At 42.3% G+C, this 25,592-nt stretch overlaps 1 protein-coding gene across 1 annotated transcript in view; it reads left to right on the top strand.

Moving 5' to 3' along the window:
• LOC120025552 (zinc finger protein 618-like) overlaps positions 1–25,232 on the top strand; it is a 38,488-nt gene extending 13,256 nt beyond the window's left edge. Inside the window, exons 6-14 of the mRNA XM_038970111.1 lie at positions 7,374–7,463; positions 9,505–9,588; positions 16,985–17,074; positions 17,249–17,344; positions 18,602–18,679; positions 19,101–19,145; positions 19,894–19,971; positions 20,619–20,789; positions 20,980–25,232. Coding sequence (XP_038826039.1) covers positions 7,374–7,463; positions 9,505–9,588; positions 16,985–17,074; positions 17,249–17,344; positions 18,602–18,679; positions 19,101–19,145; positions 19,894–19,971; positions 20,619–20,789; positions 20,980–22,610 — 2,363 coding nt within the window. The 3' untranslated portion in view covers positions 22,611–25,232. The remainder of the gene's footprint in view (positions 1–7,373; positions 7,464–9,504; positions 9,589–16,984; positions 17,075–17,248; positions 17,345–18,601; positions 18,680–19,100; positions 19,146–19,893; positions 19,972–20,618; positions 20,790–20,979) is intronic.
• The last annotated feature ends 360 nt before the right edge of the window (positions 25,233–25,592 follow it).

Genomic DNA, 25,592 nt, shown 5'->3' on the forward strand with positions numbered 1-25,592 from the left:
GAGATATTTGGAAATAGCCATGGGTATGTTTTTCTACACCGTTAAAACAATTTCTTCAAAGTTTTTCAGTAGATTTTAATATTTTTAGCTAATTTAAGTTAATACCTGCAGTCAACTTGTACATACACTATGAGAAAGTAGATTGCGTTCATTTAACCCCCAAAAAAGGGTGCGTTTTTCATTTTACCTGTCACATTATTTTACATTATGAAGCTTACTGTAGTTCCCCAGAACAGTTGAGCCAGTCACGTGTGTGTTTGTAAATAGCACAATGGGAGAAAGCAGGAGCAGGTGTGTCCAGCTGTGTAGTGTTTCTATTTTTTTTTTATATATATATATTTTTTTTTTATTAATAGAGTGATCAGGGACGTGCAACTATAGTTTTTCTTCAAAGAAAATACATTAGTGCAACACATTCGGCAAAAAATAGCATCATTTTCATCCGATGACAATAAAGTGCAACGCTATTTGGCTGGCAGCCACACGTAAATTCTTAATGAATTAGCAAGGTCTTGTTTATCATAGAAAGAATGTAGCCAGCTACATTTCCTTAAAGTTAATCTTGCATTTTACCGGCGAAAAGTAGGCTGGTTAAACCTAGAAAAGTAGCTACACATCAGTCAGTGCTGTCTGCTGATAGAATGCGCATTCGTGAGTTTAGAAGTGCAACTGAAGCATGAATTGAGTCTGATTCCGAGTAGAAATTACAATAAGAAGCATTTTACATCTGCTTTTACAAAACGCAGCAAGATATTTCTTGGTTGGTCTTTTTTCTTTTCTTTTTTGATTTTGTGAAAAATGCAAAATTCTGCATTAACACCACCCCTAAGTTTAACTTGCTAGTTAATTATCTGAGTAAGTGGCTGAAATAATGTGATTGTGCATCATATTGTCTTAGCTTTCTGCTGTGTTTTAGAAGTCAAAGCCCTTTAGATGAGTTATTTGTACAGCTGCCTCTCTTGATTTCTTTTCCTCTCTGTTCTCAACCCCCTCAGTCTGCTCCTCCCCCCTCTTCTCAGAACAGGCAGGCCCATTGCCTGAGCACAGCATTCCCCAAACATTTTGGTTTTTGCCCTTGCACTACACAAGTGATTTTTAAATAATCAACTAATCAGCAAGCTTTGATTATTTGAATCAGTTGTGTAGTGCTAGGACAAAAACGGTCCCCAGGACCGAGTTCGGGAAACGCTGTCCTAGCGATTCCAGACTCCACACAGACACGGCATGTAGCCTACACATGCTGCTCCAGAGACAGTACTGTTCTTCCTTCAGACAAGCATGTGTCTAAACTTTGTTTATTTGCATAACGCCTCGTTCACGTTCGCTTGCAAATGTCCGAACTCACCAAAAATGACATTTGGTAGCTCATGTATGTATGTAAACTCAGCAAAAAAAAGAAACGTCACTTTTTCCAGGACCCTATCTTTCAAAGATAATTCGTAAAAATCCAAATCACTTCACAGATCTTCATTGTAAAGGGTTTAAGCACTGTTTCCCATGCTTGTTCAATGAACATGCACCCGTGGAATGGTCATTAAGACACTAACAGCTTACAGACTGTAGGCAATTAAGGTCACAGTTATGAAAACTTAGGAAACTAAAGAGGCCTTTCTACTGACTCTGAAAAATACCAAAAGAAAGATGCCCAGGGTCCCTGCTCATTTGCGTGAATGTGCCTTAGGCATGCTGCAAGGAGGCATGAGGACTACAGATGTGGCCAGGGCAATAAATTGCAATGTCTGTACTGTGAGATACCTAAGACAGCGCTACAGGGAGAACGGACGGACAGCTGATCGTCCTCGCAGTGGAAGACCACGTGTAACAACACCTGCACAGGATCGGTACATCTGATCATCACACCTGCGGGACAGATACAGGATGGCTAACTGTCCGAGATACACCAGGAACGCACAATCCCTCCATCGGTGCTCAGACTGTCCGCAGTAGGCTGAGAGATGCTGGACTGAGGGCTTGTAGGCCTGTTGTCTGGTGAGGACCTGCCTTACATCACCGGCAACAACGTTGCCTATGGGCATAAACCTACCGTCGCTGGACCAGACAGGACTGGAAAAAAGTGCTCTTCACTGATGAGTCGTGGTTTTGTCTCACCAGGGGTGATGGTCGGATTCACGTTTATCGTCGAAGGAATGAGCTTTACTCCGATGCCTGTACTCTGGAGCATTATCGATTTGGAGGTGGAGGGTCCGTCATGGTCTGGCGTGGTGTGTCACAGCATCATGGGACTGAACTTGTTGTCATTGCAGGCAATCTCAACTCTGTGCGTTACAGGGAAGAAATCCTCCCTCATGTGGTACCCTTCCTGCAGGCTCATCCTGACATGACCCTCCAGCATGACAATGCCATCACGCACAGAACAAGCAGTATGGCTGATTTCCTGCAAGACAGCAAAGTCGGTGTTCTGCCATGGCCAGCGAAGAGCCGGGATCTCAGTCCCATTGAGCACGTCTGGGACCTGTTGGATCAGAGGGTGAGGGCTAGGGCCATTTCCCCCCAGAAATGTCCGGGAACTTGCAGGTGCCTTGGTGGAAGAGTGGAGTAACATCTCCCAGCAAGAACTGGGAAATCTGGTGCAGTCCATGAGGAGGAGATTCACTGCAGTACTTAATGCAGCTGGTGGCCACACCAGATACTGACTGTTACTTTTGATTTTGACCTCCCCCCCCTCTTGTTCAGAGACACATTATTCCATTTCTGTTAGTCACATGTCTGTGGAATTTGTTCAATTTGTCTCAGTTGTTGACTCTTATGTTCATACAAATATTTACACATGTTAAGTTTGCTGAAAATTAACGCAGTTGACAGTGAAAGGACGTTTCTTTTTTTGCTGAGTTTATGTATGCATATACATGTGTGTGTATGTATAACTTCATGAGCTGTAGTATCGGTCTTTTCAATTTCTTTGTTTTCGTTTGCGCTTGTTAGAATATTTAGCTAGCAGCCTCTATTGAAATTTGCTCTTACTTGGTAGCTAATTTTGGTAGCATTCTGGTAATAGACACCCAATGTTTGTTTTTTTCCTTTTGGTGCCCCTTTGTATACTAAGCCGGTAATTATGTATATCCCGGTATGCGAGAAGGACAGTATGATGAATTGAAAATCTGCAAACCGCCCAGCCTTACTACCTAACGCAACAATTGCTGTAAGGTTAGTAAGAGGGGATATGCATCTTTAAAATTATATAAGCACATTGTCATTAACAGTTGGAAAAAAAGTGTTAATTACAGAAATGATTATAGTTGAATGCAGCCACTGTCATTGGCCTACTTGAGTTGCGAGGTAATTTGCTAATTGAAGGACTGCAAGTGCCATTTGAGCCGCGACTCACTACTGAAACAGGTGTGTCTTTCTCATCAAAAACACTTCACCGTTTACTCCTGTTTCAACACTGTGTTATTCCCTTTTTATAATGGGAGTTGAGACATACAGTTTAAAAGCATTAGAAAGCTAAAATCCTTCCATTTTTAACCAGTAGATACCTGCATTTGGCATATATTTGCCTTGTATTTGATTTGTGAGCTTCTACTTGGTGGACAGGCTTTTGTTAAACATGAAACAAAGTATGTCCCTAGACTGATAAATCTGTCGTGATTTGGCAAGGAATGTAGCGGTCGGATCGAAATTGAATGAGACTCGTAAGTGTTGGAAAAGAGAATGTAGGGAGAAGAGCTGTGATCACTTGGCTAGGTTTCTTTTTTTTGTTGTGAGTTGCTAATGCACATACAAAATGGAAGGGACACTAAAGTCAACGTGAATTAAGGGTTCGCTTTGGGACAAAATTTCAGCTGTATGTTAAGGCAGCCACAAAGCAGATTCCAGATGCTTCACTTCTTATGGCTGCATCCCGCTACCGGGATCGATATGACAGCAGCCAGTCAAAGTGCAGGGCGCCAAATTCAAACAACAGAAATCTTATAATTAAAATTCCTCAAACATACATGTGTCTTATATTATTTTAAAGGTAATCTTGTTGTTAATCCCACCAACGAGTCCGATTTCAAATATGCTTTTCAGCGAAAGCACTACAAACGATTATGTTAGGTCACCACCAAACCACAGCCATTTTTCCAGCGAAAGATAGCTTTCACAAAAAGCAGAAATAGAGATAAAATTAATCACTAACCTTTGATTATCTTCATCAGATGACACTCATAGGACTTCATGTTACACAATACATGCATGTTTTGTTTGATAAAGTTCATATTTATAACAAAAAATCTGAGTTTACATTGGCGCGTTACATTCACTAGTTCACTACATTCACCAAAAACATCAAGTGATTTTGCATAGCCACATCGTTTCAACAGAAATACTCATCATAAATGTAGATAAGTTATACACATGGAATTATAGATATACTGCTCCTTAATGCAACCGCTGTGTCAAATTTCAAAAAAACTTTACGGGAAAAGCAAATCATGCAATAATCTGAGACTGAGCTCAGAACAATAGCCAAATTAGCCGCCATGTTGGGGTCAACAGAAACCAGAAAATGCATGATACATTTTTCCTTACCTTTGATGAACTTCATCAGAATGCAGTCCTATGAATCCCAGGTCCACAATAAATGCTTGATTTGTTCGATAATGTCCGTTATTTATGTCCAATTAGCTACTTTGGTTAGCGCATTTGGTAAACAATTCAAAAGTCACAAAGAGCATCCACTATAACGTGACGAAATGTCCAAAAGTTCCGTAACAGTCAGTAGAAACATGTCAAACGATGTACTGAATCAATCTTTAGAATGTTGTTAACATACATCTTGAATAACGTTCCAACCGGAGAATTAGATTGACTTCAGAAGAGCGGTAGAACGGAGGTCCTCCTCATGTGAAGGCGCATGGTGAAAGCATGGTCAGCTCGTGGCAGTGATTACTCATTCCTGTCTCCTTCGGCCCCCCTTCACATTAGAGTCATCAGACAAAGTCCTATTGACTGTTGACATCTAGTGGAAGCCGTAGGAAGTGAAAACTCATCAATATCTCGTTGTAATTTCAATGAGAGCTTGGTTGAAAAACTGCCACCTCAGAAACAATTCAAACAGGAAGTGGAACTTCTCAGGTTTTTGCCTGCCATATGAGTTCTGTTATACTCACAGACATAATTCAAACAGTTTTAGAAACGTCAGAGTGTTTTCTATCCAATACGAATAATACTATGCATATATTAGCAACTAGGACTCAGGAGCAGGCCGTTTACTATGGGCACCTCTGTGCACCTTTCATCCAAGCTACTCAATACTGCCCCTGCAGCCATAAGAAGTTAAGCCTTACTGACAAAGTATGACTGACAACTTCATTGTCCCTTACACTTCAGCTCCACTATAAGTGTTGTGTTGCTTTGCCATCAGCATTGTCAATCGCCGTAGGGGTGTTGAGGGTGCTGCAGCACCCCCTGAAAATCAACAAAATTATATAAACGCTCAAAATATTGAAAAATGGATTTATGCATATCGGGTCCGGGTGAAAAAGCACCAGGTCCATTTCGGGAAGGCCTTTACTGTTTGCGCCTTCATCCTCTGATTTACACCAGAGATCTATATATAATGATGAGATGCTCATGTCTCTGCCCTAACAATGGGAGTCATTGTCCCAAAGGTGGGAAGGCAGGCGACAAGCTTACGTCCAAAATAAACGCATTGGGCTTGTTTTGGACAGATTTTGGCGAGAGTGAAACCTCTTCCTCACACACACACACACAACAAGCCCCTTCCACTCACAACAAAGTTGAGAGATCACTTCTTCACCTCTGACAAGCTGTTTCAGCTCACTATTAGAGGTTTGGTCCAACTGAATGGGTCACATGGACACAAACACAGAGACATTATTTTACTGTAATAGATAAGTTACCTTTTCAAACCATACCCTTTTTATTGGGTCTCAACTCCTTAAATTGCTCGCAGAGCAGACACTACTAAAACAGTATCAATGAACATTGATTCTGGAAAATCAATGCTCAGTTTGTCTGGTGCCCATTGCTGTACCATGTACCGCTAGCAGCATTTTAGTAAACGATTCTTATATTAGCTGTCTAGTCTGTTTTTATAAATGAGCAATAAGCATAAAACACTTTATAAGGAGTTGGCAACTCATTCTCATTCTGAGAAATAAGGTAGCTAAGCCACTTGATTTCAACATCTGAACAAAGTGGACAGGCCAGCATGCAGTTCAAACAGTTGGAGACGGACAGAAGTGTGTGCAAATAGATCCAAGTTGGCTAAACTTGAAATATAAAGGTTAGCTGGCTACTCACTAGCTCGTGGGCTTGTGCTTGAAAGATTGTTTGAGACCTGTGCTAATTTTTTATAAGGCCTTCTATAAAAAGTTAGTCATTATTAGTGAATGTGCACTATGCATGTTTCTGGTTGAATTTGTAACAAAAGGTCATTTTCGTAGACCGACTTGAAAGGCAGATCAGTGATTATTGCAAAAAAAACAGGTTAACCTACTGTATTATGATAAAAAATATATTATGAGTGGGTCTTATGGTTGTGGAAGGCTTATACTTACCCTATATAATGTCACAAGCCCTGAATTCAATAGATTATTCCTGACTGTTTTGAAATGCAGTGTATTTGACCTTTTAATTGTACAGTGAAGCTTATTTAGAGAACATTACAAAAAAATCAACATATGTATTGTGAATCGCCCATAAGTTTGGGGGGGGGGGGGGGGGGGGGGGTGAAAAAATATGATTTTTAGGCCATATCATCCAGCCCTATCCACAACACCATCTTAATAGTTTTTCCAATAAGACATAGGGCTGGGAATTGCAAGAGATCTCCTGATACAACATTATCCCAATACATATGCCGATACATACAGAATGGCAATACCTATCATATCACAATTTATCAGGTACAAGAGAGAGCAATAATACATGCTGGGAGTCATGGAAATAAAAGTGCTGAAAGCATTTTCTCTCGCCATATATTTTTTTAAAGAAGATTGAGTGAGTCTAAGCTATAAAATGAGAAATACCGAAGTCTTAGTGCAGGTACAGCCAACTAGTGTTAACTACCTGGCAATTTAAACATTTTTGAGAATCTGTACTTTGAGTCATGGACTCTATGTTGTCAAAAATACTGCAATACTCAACTGTGTTGATTCCATCCCTAGTAAGAGAATAGGTCACATCTAAAAACAATAATTCATATTCTTCCTGTACAACATGCCAACACTACACACAAGCAAAGTCGATGGACCCATAACACAGCAAACCATCCACTGGTTTTATACCTTATTGAATGATATGAAACAAATCGGTGCTGTGCGCTAGGCTATGACCAGTGGGATGTCATTGAATGCCAGTGTGCCACAGACCAGACAATGCGATCTCTGTGTATCCGAATGCAGATAGCTTCCGCTACTCCTGTGACATCTGCGGGAAGAAGTACAAATACTACAGCTGCTTCCAGGAGCACCGCGACCTGCACGCTGTGGACGGTAACTGACTACCTACCCTCTTCTCATTTACTCTCCATTATTGCATTCCTACTAGGCCTTTTCTATTCTTTGTCTGTTTGGATTCGAATGGTAGCTTGTTCTGCCTTAGACCTGGCACTGCAGTCGGCGTTCCAATTAATCCCAAAGGTGTTCGATGGGGTTGAGGTCAGCTCTTTGGAGGCCAGTCATGTTCTTCCACACCGATATCGACAAACCATTACTGTATGGACCTCGCTTTGTAAATGCATTCTGATGCTGAAACAGGAAAGAGCCTTCCACAAAGTTGGAAGCACAGAATCGTCTCGAATGTCATTGTATGCTGAACCGTTAAGATGTTCCTTCAATGGAACTAAGGTATGGGGGGAAAAGCAGCCCCAGACCATTATTCCTCCATCACTAAACTTTACAGTTGGCACTATGTGTTGGGGTAGGTAGCGTTCTCCTGGCATCTGCCAAACCCAGATTTGTCCGTCGGACTGCCAGATGGTGAAGCGTGATTCGTCAATCCAGAGAACGCGTTTCCACTGCCCCAGAGTCCCATGGCGGAAAGCTTTACACCACTACAGCCGACGCTTGGTATGGTGATCTTAGGCTTGTGTGCGGCTGCTTGTCCATGGAAACCCATTTCATGAAGGTCCTGACGAACAGTTCTTGTGCTGACATTGCTTCCAGAGGCAGTTTGGAACTCGGTCGTGAGTGTTGCAGCTTTTTTTTCGTCTTTTACCTTTATTTCACTAAGAACAAATTCTTATTTACATTGACAGCCTACTGGGGAACAGTCGGTTAACTGCCTTGTTCAGGGGCAGAACGACTGATTTTTCCTTGTCAGCTTGGGGATTCGATCCAGCAACCTTTCGGTTACTGGCCCAATGCTCTAACCACTAGGCTACCTGTCGCCCCTTACAGTTGACCGGGGCAGCTCTAGCGGGGCAGAAATTTGACAACCCGACTTGTTGGAAAAGTGGCATCCTATGTAGGTGCCATGTTGAAAGTGACTGAGCTCTTCAGTAAGGCCATTCTACTGCCAATGTTTGTCTATGGAGATTGCATGGCTGTGCTCGATTTTATACACCTGTCTGCAACGGGTATTGCTGAAAAAGACAAATACACTAATTTGAAGGTTTTCCAGACCCTAGTGGATTGGCTGTTAATACCTAGCACTGCCTAGCCTGCTTCCTAGCACCTACCTGATGGCGAAGCTAACGTGGCTATCCAAATTATCATGTTGTGGAAATGTACTGTATACCATACCGGACGCGCGCGTCCGCAAATTGATTTTGTCCCCCCCACAACAAACACAATCACAACACGCAGGTTGAAATAGCAAAATAAACTCTGAACGAATTATATTAATTTGGAGACAGGTTGAAAAGCATTGAACTTTTATGGCAATTTAGCTAGCTATCTTGCAGTTGCTAGCTAATTTGTCCTATTTAGCTAGCTAGCATTGTTGTTGCTAGCTAATTTGTCCTGGGATATAAACATTGAGTTATTTTACCTGAAATGCACAAGGTCCTCTACTCCGACAGTTAATCCACACATAAAACAGTCAGCCGAATCGTTTCTAGTCATCGTTCCTCCTTCCAGGCTTTTTCTTCTTTGGACTTTATATGACGATTGGCAACTTTCATAATAAGGTGCATTACCACAACCGACCTCAAGTTCATCTATCAATCACCCACGTGGGTATAACCAATGAGGAGATGGCACGTGGGTATATGCTTCCAAAAGCCAATAAGGAGTGGGAGAGGCAGGACTTGCATCGCCTTCTGCATCACAAATGACTTCTATTTTAGCGCCTGGCAACGCTGACGCTTGTTGGCGCCATGATTGAATAACATGTATGTGTACATTTATTTTGTAACGCTCGCGCATGCGATGTGGTCAGCATGTAAGCATAAGTATCATTGTTGCCCTAAAAAAACAGATTTCATTAACTTCCACTATCATGGTTACTGCTGCTTTAAATAAAGTAACCTCTGTCAATTAACTTGACCTCTTTCTCTCCATATATCTTTGTCGCCCCCCCCTTTCACCCCAGACCCTTACGAGCAGGTTGTTCTAGGACCTGTGGAAGACGTCAAGGAGGAGGAGCCAGTGGAACCCTTTCAGAAAGTAGGACCAAGTAAGGCTGCACTGTATGCTGGTCTACTGTTGCTTGGCAGATTAGGGGTTTGCGATTAGGCACATCAGACTTTGCTTTATATACACTACTATTCAACAGTTTGGGGTCACTTAGAAATGTCCTTGTTTTCCATGAAAACATACATGAAATGAGTTGCAAAATGAATAGGAAATATAGTCAAGACGTTGACAAGGTTATAAATAATGATTTTTAATTGAAATGTGAATTGTGTCATCAAAGAATCGTTAATTTGCAGCAATTACAGACATGTAAACCTTTGGCATTCTAATCTGAAGAGATTTCACCCCATGCTTCATGAAGCACCTCCCACAAGTTGGATTGGCTTGATGGGCACTTACGTACCATACGGTCAAGCTGCTCCCACAACAGCTCAATAGGGTTGAGATCCGGTGACTGTGCTGGCCACTCCATTATAGACAGAATAGCAGCTGACTGCTTCTTTCCTAAATAGTTCTTGCATAGTTTAGAGCTGTGCTTTGGGTCATTGTCCTGTTTTAGGAGGAAATTGGCTGCAATTAAGTGCTGTCCACTTGGTATGGCGTGATAGCCTTCCTTCTTCAAGATCCCTTTTACCCTGTACAAATCTCCCATTTTACCACCACCAAAGCATCCCCAGACTATCACATTGCCTCCACCATGCTTGACAGATGGTGTCAAGCGCTCCTTCAGCATCTTCATTAATTTCTGCGTATCACGAATGTTCTTCTTTGTGATCCGAACACCTCAAACTTAGATTTGTCTGCCCATAACACTTTTTTCCAATGTCCAGTGTCTGTGTCCTTTTTGCCCATCTTAATCTTTTCTTATTATTGGCCAGTCTGAGATATGGCTTTTTCTTTGCAACTCTGCCTAGAAGTCCAGCATCCCGGAGTCGCCTCTTCACTGTTGACATTGAGACTGGTGTTTTGCGGATACTATTTAATGAAGCTGCCACTTGAGGACTTGTGAGGCGTCTGTTTCTCAAACTAGACACTCTAATGTACTTGTCTTCTTGCTCAGTTGTGCACCGGGGCTTCCCACTCTCTATTCTGGTTAGAGCCAGTTTGCGCTGTTCTGTGAAGGGAGTAGTACACAGCGTTGTACGAGCTCTTCAGTTTCTTGGCAATTTCTCACATGGAATAGCTTTCATTTCTCAGAACAAGAATAGACTGACGAGTTTCAGAAGAAAATTATTTTTTCTGGCCATTTTGAGCCTGTAATCGAACCCACAAATGCTGATGCTCCAGATACTCAACTAGTTTAAAGAAGGTCAGTTTTATTGCTTCTTTAATCAGAACAACAGTTTTCAGCTGTGCTAAAATAATTGCAAAAGGGTTTTCTAATGATCAATTAGCCTTTTTTAAAATGATAAACTTGGATTAGCTAACACAACTTGCCATTAGGACACAGGAGTGATGGTTGCTGATAATGGGCTGATAATGGGCCTATGTACGCCTATAGATATTCCAGCTACAATAGTCATTTACAACATTAACAATGTCTACACTGTATTTCTGATCAATTTGATGCTATTTTAATGGGCAAAAAAATTGGCTTTTCAAAAACAAGGACATTTCTAGGTGACCCCAAACTTTGAAAGGTTGTGTGTGAGATATATAACACACACACACACACACAGTGGTTCTTCCTATAAAAGTTGGCGTACTGCTTGCAGGCTGCTGCAAAATTTTATGGCATGTTATTTAAGTGTCAGCCATTGTTGCCATTAATGGTAGTTAGTGCTAGTTTGACCACCAGAGGGCATCTTTGAGACGCTAAGTTATTGAAATGACTTGGAGTTGGTGGCCTAAGAGTCAAAGGGAGCCTTGAATAGCACAGACAATATGGGATAGATTTTTTTATTTGATAATTTGATGAATATTATGGTTTTTCTATTCCAAGAAAAACAAATGCATTTCTTACTGTAGCTGTTTTAGCGTAACTTATTTGCAGCAAGGCCTACTTAAATATACAGTAAATCAATCATTCATTTGTGCATGTCATGACACAGCATACAAGTCGTCCATGTCTTTAAATACAGTCAAGCATTTTAGTTATAAAACTAAATAACAAAGGGAGCCTTGATTTAATTTTACAATCACAGCTAAAGTGATTTAATTAAGGGTTTCAGTTAGGGAAATATGGTGCTGTACAACGTGACCGGTCGGAGTAGGCCTAGGCTATTAAGTGACTGCGAGTGAAGAGCAAAATAATCTGTACATTTCCACATAAAAATCAGATTTTTAAAGACCAGTCCCCATGCTCTGTCATTCAGTGATTTATTCCCATAGTAATTTGTTATGGAACCATCCAGATGTGGTTAGAAAACAGTGCATTTGGTGGGCTATGCAAAAGAGATGGGAGAATTGACATGCCTCGCAAACATTCATTAACTTCTTATGGCTGCAGTCCCGTTAACGGGATCGATATGACAACAGCCAGTCGAAGTGCAGGGCGCCAAATTCAAAAAACAAATCTCATAATTAAAATGAGATTTAATTTTCAGCGAAAGCACTACAAACGATTATGTTAGGTCACCACAAAACCACAATAATCACAGCCATTTTTTCCAGCTAAAGATAGCTTTCACAAAAACCAGAATAGAGATAAAATTAATCACTAACCTTCGATTATTTTCATCAGATGACACTCATAGGACTTCATGTTACACAATACATGCATGTTTTGTTTGATTAAGTTCATATTTATATAAAAAAATCTGAGTTTACATTGAGGCGTTAGATTCACTAGTTGCAAAAACATCAAGTGACTTTGCATAGCCACATCGTTTCAACAGAAATACTCATAAATATAGATGATAATACAAGTTATACACATGGAATTATAGATATACCTCTCCGTAATGCAACCGCTGTGTCAGATTACAAAAAAACTTTACGGAAAAAGAAACCCATGCTATAATCTGAGACGGCGCTCAAAAGCAAAACACCACAGCCGCAAAGATGGCGTCAACATAAACAAGAAAATATATGATACATTTTCCCTTACCTTTGATGATCTACATCAGAAAGCACACCAGGAATCCCAGGTCCACAATAAATGTTTGTTTTGTTCGAAAAAATCCGTTATTTATGTCCAAATACGTTCTTTTGTTAGCGCGTCTGGTTTACATATCCAAACGCTAATTCTGCTCAGCGTTATATCGGACAAAAACTTCAAAAAGTGATATTACCGGTCGAAGAAACATTTCAAACTAAGTACACAATCAATCATTAGGATGTTTTTAACATATAGCTTCAATAAAGTTCCAACCGGAGTATTCCTTCTTGTCTTCGTGAGCAATGGAACGCAAGTGACTTCCACGAGGAAAAAGCATGATCAGAAAATGGCTGCTTGATGGACACCTGACTGATTCTGCCATCATTCTCTCCCACAACATCATAGAAGTCTCATTATAATTTCTATTGACGGTTGACCTCTCATGGAACCCCTAGGCAGTGCACAATCATTCATAACTCAAGGGGATTTCTTTAGGGACTCTGGTGAATACAAACAGGCTCAGATTTCTGACTTCCTGTTTTGATTTCAACTCAGGATTTTGCCTGCCAATATGAGTTCTGTTAATCTCACAGACTTAATTCAAACCGTTTTAGAAACTTTAGAGTGTCTTCTATCCAATACTAATAATAATATGCATATATTAGCAACTGAGACTGAGGAGCTGGCCGTTTACAATGGGCACCTTTCATCCAAGCTACTCAATACTGCCCCTTCAGCCATAAGAAGTTAATACTGTACATTTAAAGTCTCTAAACTCGGCAAGAGTCTATTGTCCTGCTGAGAGCTCACAGGTGTGCCTGGAATGGATTGTGACTAAATTTTGTTCCTCGCCCATCGTGTAATTCTCCGCCTGGCTCTCCGGCAATGCCACCTGGCTCTCCGCCAATGCATCAGCTGTAGCCCGTATCGCTACCCTCAGAGAATTTCTCTTTTTTGTAGCTTAAATCATTTGATTAATATTATGGTGTTTCTATTCCATGAAAAAACCTTTCTTATTGTAGCCGATGTAGGCCTAAGTGTTTCCGTTATGAAAATATGGCGCTATTCAGTGACATTTATTCCCTATTGTCCTGCTGATAGTTGAAATAAACAGCTGCATTTTGAAAGAGTATTTTTATAATTTTGTTAACAAAAGCATGAAGATGTTGATGAACAAATACAGTACAGTATATGCTTTATCCAACATTTTGTGGTTGCATAAGGTTTGGCTTTAGAAATGTAAAACTTTAGAGTACTTAATACATTTCAAGTTGGGGATTTTTTTTTTTCACACCTAGCTGAGCTATTAGACTATCCTTTTGTAAAATGATGAAGTCTATTGTCCTGCTAATAGCCCATCATGGAATCATTGTTTGCGGAATTCACAGCCTGCTACGCTTGTGAAAAACAAAATGCCTCCAGCTGTCCATCACTACTGTAAATAAAAACACAGCATCTACAGTGGTACAAATATATAATGGAATTTGATAAAAAGGTTAACGCACATCATTTTCAATTTTATACTAACAAGTGGTTGCCATGGTGAATAATCCAATAATAATTGGTATGACACAGTTCTCGGAACTCATTATGAGGCGGCTTCTAAATGAAAATACTTGCAGATCAATAAAATGTCCCTGTAGATCTAATTAAATTGAGGATTGGAGGTTTCTAAATGAATATCTAAGAAACATTTTTCATTAGGGCAAATCTGGTATGTGATATTGAGTTAGATATTCTCAAAGGTTTTACATTTCTAAGGGGTTTTATATATAATTATAATGCAGGAATAATAATAATAATCATCATAATAATAATCCCAGAACTTATTAAGTGGCTACTATCTTCAATATAATCAATAATTCAGAAGGTTAAACCCATAGGTTTTAGGCCGGCAGTAGGTTATAATAATCCCTGCCTTCTGGGAATGTTAAATCCAAAAGTTATGGGTGGAGTTAGAATTTTGGCTGTCAGAAGTATTAAAATCAAACAATGTCAGCCTTTTTAAATGCTCTATTATCCAAATGTTTTTAAAGTGGGTGTGGGTGACGGAGAGAAACAAAATGGTGCAGTTTGAGGCCATGAGGTGGAGAGTGATGCGGGTGCTTGATATAAAATCAGTACAAAAAAAATAAGGAAAAATAAAGCTTGCAACACGCATCTGATTATTCATAATGAATAGGATTTATTTTGTTTACATTCTTCATTGTAACCACAATGTCACAAATAATTGAACACACACATGAGCAGATTACACACATGAGCAGATTAATAATAAATGTTTTGACGAAATTAAAGACTATCAGAAAGAATGTTGGTACTTATGTATTTTGATCCAAAGCCATGAATGAGTGAGTCACTCACTGACAAATCCTCGCTGGACTTTCATTCCATTTCTTCATCACATCAGCAAAGAAGGACTCTGTTTCAGAAACTCCCTTTATATAAAGGGGCTATCACTCGTTCACACTGGTAGATAAAGCCAGGTTGTTATTTATAATGACTTATTTCTGTTTTTAGAAATCAAGGGTTTTGAAAATCAAGGGTTTTTCTTAATTTTTACTATTTTCTACATTGTAGAGTAATAGTGAAGACATCAACTGTGAAATAACACATATGGAATCATGTAGTAACCAAAAAAGTGTTAAACAAATTCTAGATTCTTCGAAGTAGCCACCCTTTGCTTTGACAATAGCTTTGCACACTCTTGGCATTCTCTCATCCAGCTTCACCTGGAATGATTTTCCAACAGTCTTGAAGGAGTTCCCACATATGCTGAGCACTTGTTTGCTGTTTTTCCTTCACTTTGCGGTCCAACTCATCCCAAACCATCACAATTGGTTTGAGATTGGGTGATTGTGGAGGCCAGGTCATCTGATGCAGCACTCCATAACTCTCCTTCTTGGTCATATAGCCCTTACACAGCCTGGAGGTGTGTTGGGTCATAGTCCTTTTTGAAAACAAATGATAGTCCCGCTAAGTGCAAACCACATGGGATGGTGTATTGCTGCAGAATGCTTTGGTAGGCATGTTGGTTAAATGTGCCTTGAATTGTAAATAAATCAGTGTCACCAGCAAAGCACCATCACACCACCACCTCCATGCTTCACGGTGGGTACCACACATGTGGAGATCATCCGTTCACCTACTCTGCGTCTAACAAAGACACGGCTGTTGGAACCAAAAATCTCAAATTTGGACTCATCGGACCAAAGGACAGATTTCCACCGGTTTAATGTCCATTGCTCGTGTTTCTTGGCCCAAGCATGTCTCTTCTTCGTGTCCTTTTTATTAGTGGTTTCTTTGCAGTAATTCGACCATGAAGGCCTGATCCACGCCGTCTCCTCTGAACAGTTAATGTGTCTGTTACTTGAATTCTGACACATTTATTTGGGCTGCGCTTTTAGGCTGGTACCTCTAATGAACTTATCCTCTGCAGCAAAGGTAATGCTGGGTCTTCCTTTCCTGTGGCGGTCCTCATGAGAGCCAGTTTCATCATAGGCGCTTGATGGTTTTTGCGACTGCACTTGAAGAAACTTTCAAAGTTCTTAATTTTCCGGATTGACTGACCTTCATGTCTTAAAGTAACGATGGACTGTCGTTTTTGTCTTTCCTTATTTGAGCTGTTCTTGCCATAATATGGACTTGATCTTTTACCAAATAGGGCTATCTTCTGTATACCACCCATACCATGTCACAACACAACTGATTGGCTCAAAAAACGCATTTAGAAGGAAAGAAATTCCACAAATGTACTTTTAACAAGGCACACCTGTTAATTGAAATGCATTCCAGGTGACTACCTCATGAAACTGGTTGAGAGAATGCCAAGAGTGAGCCTAGCTCTCATCAAGGCAAAGGGTGGCTACTTTGAAGAATCTCAAATATAAAATATATTTTGATTTAACACTTTTTATTTTTGGTTACTACATGACTCCATGTGTTAATTCATAGTTTTGATGTCTTCACTATTCTACAATGTAGAATTTTTTTGTATTTTTTATGAAATCCTTGAATGAGTAGGTGTCAACTTTTGACTGGTACTGTATATTTTATTTATATTCAAAGTTTTTTTTTTTATATATATATCTGAAATCCTACTTTGCAATGTGTTATTAAGGCAATGTTTTTAGTTTTGTCCTCATTTAAATCTTTACCTCATTCTTTACCTCATACCTGCAATGTATTTTGCTCTCAGGATGGATACATATAATTTATGACAGTAATAACATATTATTTAGATGTCTATCAATGTCCCAACTATTGAAAATTAAGGAAACCATTTCAGTGAACCACCAAGGATGCTACTCTTACCATTGCAGAATGTGATTTTATATATTTATCGCATGCAAATGTGATATTTTATGTATCCACTTTTTCTCATTGTCCCCCACAGAAACGGGAAGCTACGAGTGTGAGTTCTGTGGGAAGCAGTACAAGTACTTCAACCCATACCAGGAGCATGTGGCTCTTCACCAACCAATGAGTAAGTAATCTCACAGGTGTACAGAAGGGACTAGTCGTCTGTTGTAGTCTATAACCTCCCTCTCTTACCTATCAAACTCACCGGCGTCCTCAAATCACTTGTGTTATCATTGGTTCATGTAAAATAATGAACCACTATTTATTTGATGATAATGACAGAACTCTCTTCCCACAGATTTCTCCTTTGATAATATGAAGTCGCCTCGATCACGTGGAAGTGTGGATGGAAACATGGACGTTAGCAAATACAGTGCCACTAAATTAGAAACAGGTATGGAGAACTGACCTGGGATCTGTGCTTAAGCAGCTCTCTCACAACTGAGACTTTTGCAATCACTGCGCGTGAACGAATACAGTATAATGTATACCACTTAAAGATGTAAACTTTTAGACCATCAAATAGACTTGCAAATTTACCCAAATCGTGGGTAGGTTCAATCAAACCCCACAAACCGTTAGCTGTAACATCATTTGACATCACTGTAAACCCGTGGAACTATTCCCCTCACCCCCACCTATTGGTAGCTGGGTAAAAAAAAAAGCAGACATTCAATATTTCTTTAAGCATGGAGAAGGTATTAATACTTTCTGAAGGCACTGTATCTAAACTTGTAGGATTCATGGTCAAATTACCGGGGCCCACATTGATTTTATTAGCCACTCTCACTGTGATGTCTTATATAAAAATGTCAAACATTTCTCTTTGCCCCATGGCAGAATGAGTAGAATTGCATGAAATTAGTTGTACAATTGCAAAATCCTCTCCGCCCCATGGCAAAATGTGTAGAATGGCAGCGAACTTGCATTTAAACTAACCAACATTTTCACTTTTTTCTCTCTGCTGTTAAGAGGGGGGGGCGCTAAAATGATTTGGTGGGTTGGGTGGGGCACTGCTGCCCCTCATGAGAAGTTTACATTTATTGTAGTCCCCATCCCTGCCATAAACCAAGGCTACAATCTCCTGCCAAAGATGATTTGGCTCTGCTTTGTCTGCTGTGATCCAAAACGTTGCCTTCGCGCCTCTTATCTATCATATCGCTCACCTGATCAGTTCCTATCTCTCTCCACTGAGCAGTTTGTCTATGGAGAGCTATTTAAAGCTTGGCAGTCTCTCCTAGCGCACAAATATGGGTCAAAAGAGAGAGTGGGGAGGCGTACTCGGACCCATATTTAAACGCTATGGGTGAATATTAATTTTATTTTAAAAAATTGTGAAGAAAACGGAGTGAATCATACCAAGGACATGAATTCAATGCACAGAGTATAGTGGTCGTTTCGCTATGGATTAGTATTGTGTAGGCTTCGGAAATCATCTATTGCGTCAATATCCCCTACTATTGTTTGATATGTATCCACCTGCTTTTCACCCATGTGTTGTCAGTTACTCAAAAAATACAGTAGGTCTGCACCTACTGCACCTTTGTGTATGTGGACTAACTGGTTCTTCGCACCAGGTAGGAAACGTTTCGGGAGCGCGCCATGGTTTTCCTTTTTCCTTGTCAGTTCAAACATTGTTCATCTTTCACAGACAGTTCCTTTAGTCGGAAAATGGAGCGCAAAACCCAGTCCAGCCTGGTGGACACCAACAGTTCCCAGAACTCAAGCGGTAAGCACTGAGGCACTTCTCATAAGCTGTGTGCCTATGTGTTTTATGAATGTCTTTCTGCACAGATGTGTTCTTACTGAGACCTGGGTAGAACACTGCGGTAGATGGAGAGTGAATCAGACAGGAGTGTGAGTGTTGGTTTAGTGTCCAAGCATATAACCACATTCAAATTGAGGCCTGATTCTCTACCCCTCTCCCTGAAGTACACACTAATTTTCTCCCCCTTGTGGATAAAAAAATAATTGATTGGCTTAGAAATATGGGGTAACATTCTCTAGCCAATGCATACATCAATTGAATGCTTTTAACTCCACAAGGGGAGGAGAACAAGTGCACACTCTGAAATTGGTGACAAGTAGGGAATCCTATCTAAAAAATCCATGCAGTGTCTGTGATGTCACTTTCTCACACTCTCCCTCAGGTACTCCAAGCCCCCTGGTGGCCGGTTCGTTCCCTGCATCACAGAGTGAGTCCACCTCTCTCGCTGCCTGCCTGAAAACACAAATGTGACCATTTCACCCTCTCCGTGTTGTTTATTTTGATCATAATGAGATGCAGCTACTGCCACTGATATTTTCTTACTCGTCATTTCTTATCAGTCTCCCTGTTAATTTGGGCTTGTCACACTTGCACCTCCATTTCGTCAATGTTTGTGACCCTGTAGTAGTTGATGTGAAGGTTTGGATTTGGGCAGGTTACTCCATGGTGAATTGGAAGAGACTAGGTTGGCATAACTGTTTTTTTAGTGTTGTCGTGGCAGCAGATGACTTATACTTTACTTCAGCTGGCCATAATGCTTCTGCACCCTTCAGCAATAACCTGTTACTGTTGACAACAAGCCAGTTGGGAAATGTCATGAAAAAGGTATTCAATTAAGCAAGCAATCAAATTATGTTTATTTATTTACATCTTTTTGCAAATGCATTAGTCACAAAGTGCTTCACAACAATCCGGGCCTACAGCCCCCAAAACCCCAAAGACAAGGCGACAGTGGCAGAGACCAAGTCTCTAGGTAGGAAGACTCAATCACTCTTCAATGGCATAGATAGATGATATTAAGTAGGTTTAACATGTGTTTTATATGTGTTAAAATGAAACATCTTGTCACAGTGGCCTAGATCTTGGACCACTCAGGGGATAGACTGGGCAGGTCCACAGTGGATGTGCTCTTGTTACAATACGGGAACCCTTTTTTCTGGGCCTTGTGTTTCTAGAACCCTACACATGTGGCGCCTGTGGCATCCCGTTCCAGTTCTACAACAACCTGCTGGAGCACATGCAGTCCCACGCTGGTGAGTTACCTGCACCTCGAGGGATAGATACAGCACCAGACTGGCTGTACCCCAAGTGTAACACTAATGTGTAACACTATCAGTCAAATCGGTTGGAGAGGGGCTTTCAGCAGAAGTGGAAATGTACTGTTGTAATGGCTGAATACTTCAGATACTGTCTACTGTATTTCCAACTATTGGAATTGTTTATTCCTTTGCACAAAGCTCAGCCAAATTAGGTGGCCGAAATAGCTGCTGTACAGCACTCCAAGCTAAAACATACAAATTCCTAGGAGAGAGAAGGGATATTTTCATCTGCACTTTGATTTTTGCATTTTTTTATTTCATTTTTTGCATATTAAATTGAGTATGCTCTTTGTGTTACAACCATTTCACCCCTGTTGTTTTATAATGTGTAGCCACTATTAGAGGCTAGTGGTTGTTTCCTAACCCTATGTAACTATCTGTTAACTTTTGAGCTAGTAGCCAATAGCCAACCCTCTGGTTATTAGCTTCTAGCTAAATCCATTGTAGCTCGTTGCTAGCTGGCCCATTAACAATTAGTTAACCCTTTAGCCAACCTCATGTTATTATTAGCAATTAACCAACTTGTAGCTAGTAGCTGTTGACCTTCTCTATCACAGAATGCTAACCCTCTATCCCCCCAGCGGATAATGAGAACCACACCAAAGGGGGGTCTCCAAAGACATCACCGGGCCCAGCCTCACAGGACCAACTGTGGAGGTCCCCCCAGCCCCAGCATCAGGCCCAAGCTCAAATAGTTCAAGTCCAGATACAGGCTCAGCCCCAGCCTACACAGAGAAACCACTACACTAACCGTGAGTAGGCTACTATTCATCACTGTCATAGTCATGCTGCTTATGAATGAACACACTTAGGCCACACTGCCTATGAATACACACTCAAACCCGTTCTCCTCTACCTCATTTTCCATCTATTTTTCTATTTCTCCTTTCACTCTCTCCTCCTCTCTCACTGCTTCTCTCCTATGCCTCTCTCTATCCACAGAAAACAGTGGTGGACTACCGGAGAAGGAAAGGCAGCAGGTGGCCGAGCGTCTCCTCAGGGTAATGTGTACAGACCTGGGCGTGCTCAACATGCTCAACAGTAAGGACTTCCTGAAGCTGGCCCAGACTCTGGTGGACACGGGCGCCCGCCACGGTGCCTACTCCACCCGCGAAGCCCTGGGCAACATGAGCTCACTGGCCCTGCGCCAGCTTCCCCGCATGTACAACCAGATCAAGGTGAAGGTGACCTGCGCCCTGGGCTCCAACACCTCACTGGGCATCGCCGTCACCTGCCACTCCCAGACAGTGGGGCCTGACGCCTGCCTAGTGCTGACAGCCTACCAGGTGGAGGGGTCCAGGCTCAAGCGCTATGTTCTAGGTGTCAAGGAGGCAGACCTGAGGGAGGGACCCGAGCAGGTACACCAGTGGACCCAGAACGTGCTGTCGGAGTTCGTCATGTCGGACATCCGCACGGTGTACGTGACTGAGCCGAGGGTGTCTGGGGTGGGGGGCTCGCCGCTGGGTGGAGGCGGGCGGGGGAGGGTGTGTCTGCGATGCGCCGGGTGCTCGCTAGGTGTAGTGGTCCAGGCGGTGCTGGGGAAGCGCAGCCTGCAGGCGCGGGGGCTCCACGAATTGACTGAGCTGCTGGCTGCCTGCCGTGACATTGCTGCCTCCACCAGCCTCTCGTTACGTGACGACTCCACCAGTGCCACCATGGATGAGGGCACGTCTAACCCCTCCGCTCCCCCCAGGCCTAGCCCCACCCCTCCCTGCTGGGACCGCACGGCTGAGGCCCTGCTTCAGGTGCATGCCCACTTTGAGCAGATATGTGAGGCATATGGGAGGAGTAAGGCCACAGCTTCCACGCTGCAGGGCCTCAACAAACACCTGCTGGGGACGCTGGCCTGCCTGCTGGCCCCTCTACGCCTTGCCGCCCTGGAGCTCAGCAGTCAGAGGAGGCCCACCCTGCAGCAGGTGCTACCTGTGTACCTGCGACTGGAGAAACTGTTCACCTCCAAGGCTGGGGAGGTGGGGACCGCCAGCAAGCTCTGCCACTACTTCCTGGAAGCCCTGAAGGAGAACTTTAAGGTGGAGAAAGCCCACCAGGTAGCCATGGTCCTGGATCCTCAGCTGAAGCTGCGTCCCGTCCCAGCCTACCAGCATGAGGAGATCATCGCCCGCGCCTGCGAGATGGCCACAGACCCCCACGATGGGGGGCAAGCCACCGGCGGGGGGTCCGGAGGTGAGGATGTGGATGGACCCTCAACACCCAAACGGCTTCGAGTGAACGTCCCCGGCAGCGGAGTGAACGCCAGAGGGGTAGTAGCCGTGTCATCGGAGGCATCGTCAGATGAAAGCCAGACCCAGGTGAGACAGGAGGTTTTCCAGTATCTGGCTGAACCGCTCCTCCAGGGCACCACCCCAGACCTCTTCCACTACTGGAGCACCGCGGTGGGTGACCGCTTCCCCAGACTGGCACGCCTAGCACTGTGGCTGCTGGCCGTGCCTGCCGTGGGCATCCGCAGCGAGTGTGTGAGCGTGTGTGAGCAGAGCCTGGCCATGAAGAGGAGACAGCAGGTCACCACTGAGGAGATGAACAAACTCATCTTCCTGCGCTCCAACATGGCCTGAACGTTAGTCTGACCACCAACGCTGACCTAACCATGACCTCTCCACCAATGACTACAGCCCATCTACATAGGGATAGGGGAACCCTGAGGGGCCATACTCATGAACTTTTGCTTAGACCCAAGGTTTATACCTTTAGTCTAAAATGGCTAGCTGCTAGCGTTTCTCATAGGCCAACCTGACACAATTAGCTATGATGCTGAGCACATCATTAAGTCCTGAAAAAGATTCTGTATCGGCCAATTCAAATCATTGACATAGTTGGACGTGATCCAGCACATTTTCACGAAAGCGTCCTTACCAGAAGTCCACCGGCAAGTTAGTAACTAGCTAGTTCAGTGTAGAGCGTCTAGTTCCTGACAATTGTCACAACTTGCGGCGTAGGTTCAAGTCCCCCATGGGATGTTTTATTTTATCAAACACCTGGACTGGTTGGATACTGTTCAAGAAGGTGAGGAATAGGGGGATCTTCTCAAGATGCTGATCTGGTTAGTGCCAAATGCAACAACCAAGAATTATCAGCAGTTGAATTTGCTTAAAATTCCTAGGATAAATGTCAAGGATTGTAAGGGTGTTGCATATGGTGCTAGCTAGTAACCTCTATTATTCGTTGAGCCTTAAAGATCTCTCTCTTTCGCTGATTCACTTCTAGCCTAGTCTCGTCCACCAGCCGGCTCTGCTTCTGTCGAACAGTCTGGTTTCACAGCACCTCAGAATGAGACTTGACTGGAAGTCTATGGCAGGAGTGGATGAAACAAGCACTGGTTTTAATTGACTGGTCTCTTTCCATCACCATCTAACCATTTAGATCCTCCTCCCTACATAGTGGACTTCAAAGCATGAGCAGCGCAACTAATTTAAACAAGGAAGTAAGTTCAGAAAATCTGAAAGTATGCATCTTATAAATGGTTTTCACATATCAAAGTTATATGCCCGAACTCCGAATCAACTGGTTTTCCCAAAAGTAATATGGTCAATGTGATAACATTTTATTTGGATATTTTTCAATGTCCCATGTAATACAGCTGTAGCGGCTCACTCGCTCTACATCGACATATAATTAATTTAGCAGACATTCTTATCCACAGCGACTTACAGTACTGGGTGCATACATTTGTATATATTTTTGTTCATACTGGTCCCCCGTGGGACTCGAACCCCCAGTCCTGGCATTGCAAGTGCCATGCTCTACCAACCGAGCTACACGGGACCACAGGACCTCTCTCCTCGATTTTAACCACACACTTTTCAAGTCCCACTTTATTGCACTGTGTTACCAGGCGAGGTTACTTCTGACCTTAGACGTCATAGTCAACATCATGCCTTCACATGATCAAATTGCCTTCTTTTCACAGTTTCATCCATGGCTTAAAGTTGTCTGAATTTAGTAACTACTTGAAGGACTAAGCTAGGCATACATTAGACAACGATACAAATCTTTACGTCGTTGGCGCACTCACATTATGCAAATTGTCTGCATAATCTTGTCACCCTGATGTCTGCGACAGGTGTGCTCACATTACACCAGTTTGCTCACATTGCGACATGTCTAGACCCCTCCCTGTCCTGCTATTTCCAGATGTGTCATGGCCACCTCCTACTATGTGGCTGTAGCTGAGCAACGGAGGACAAGTTGCAAGTCACATCGTAGCACCCCCCTCACTACGCAAGATACGACTGAAAGTTTTGAGCAGAAATATAATTGGGACCTAGACTGCGGATCGGGACAGTGTAAACCCACAATCGCACTTATTTCACCCAATCACATTATGCGACCTACGACATCTTGGTTGGAGTTTACAACATCACGATTTACCTGCGATTGTAGTGGATCCCAATTGTGGCAAAATCTCAGTTTATAATCGTATGATGTATGGTCAGCTTAAGGCGTGGCCTTCGGTGGTTGTGTATGGCCTGGCTTCAGATTCATTCTGGACAATGTTGCGATTAGACTCCACTGAGTGACTACTGAATGACTTGACAGTTGGGGTGGGTATGTTTGGGAGCTCGTTGGCCTGATTGCCCCAGGCTTGTTAGTGGCATCTTTCTACTTTTTCAATGTGGCGTCTTTCTACTTTTTCATTGTGGTGTCTTTCAGTCTGGTCCTCAATTGTCCTTAGCCATGTTGTTTTTAGACCGTCTTCCGCTACACCAAGCATGTGTCTTTATGTACTATGTCAGTTTCTCATATTTATTAGTCTTTCTTAGACATTTGTTGTTTGTACTTTTCACATCAAAGATAGACCCATGTGTTCATTTATCCAAAAGCAAATAGTCCAAAGAAACTTACTGGTGTGGCTGTTATGGTTTCATGCTTTTAATTAATGCACTGGATTTGTTTATGATTTCGATTGAAGGATTAAATGTTTTGGCAATGTATGTTCATCCTTCCCCGCACTTGAATTTTGTCTGTCCTCCGTTCAGAGACACTTTCTAATTTAGGAGTTGAGTGTGTGAAATTGTTGTTGCCTTTGTACAAACTTGCACAAATTAGTTGCAATGTGCATAACATCTCAAATGGCTTGACCAATACTACACTGCTCAAAAAAATAAAGGGAACACTTAAACAACACAATGTAACGCCAAGTCAATCACACTTCTGTGAAATCAAACTGTCCACTTAGGAAGCAACACTGATTGACAATCAATTTCACATGCTGTTGTGCAAATGGAATAGACAACAGGTGGAAATTATAGGCAATTAGCAAGACACCCCCAATAAAGGAGTGGTTCTGCAGGTGGTGACCACAGACCACTTCTCAGTTCCTATGCTTCCTGGCTGATGTTTTGGTCACTTTTGAATGCTGGCGGTACTTTCACTCTAGTGATAGCATGAGACGGAGTCTACAACCCACACAAGTGGCTCAGGTAGTGCAGCTCATCCAGGATGGCACATCAATGCGAGCTGTGGCAAGGTTTGCTGTGTCTGTCAGCGTAGTGTCCAGAGCATGGAGGCGCTACCAGGAGACAGGCCAGTACATCAGG

This window comes from Salvelinus namaycush, chromosome 31, assembly GCF_016432855.1.
Source record: "Salvelinus namaycush isolate Seneca chromosome 31, SaNama_1.0, whole genome shotgun sequence".
NCBI lineage: Eukaryota > Metazoa > Chordata > Actinopteri > Salmoniformes > Salmonidae > Salvelinus > Salvelinus namaycush.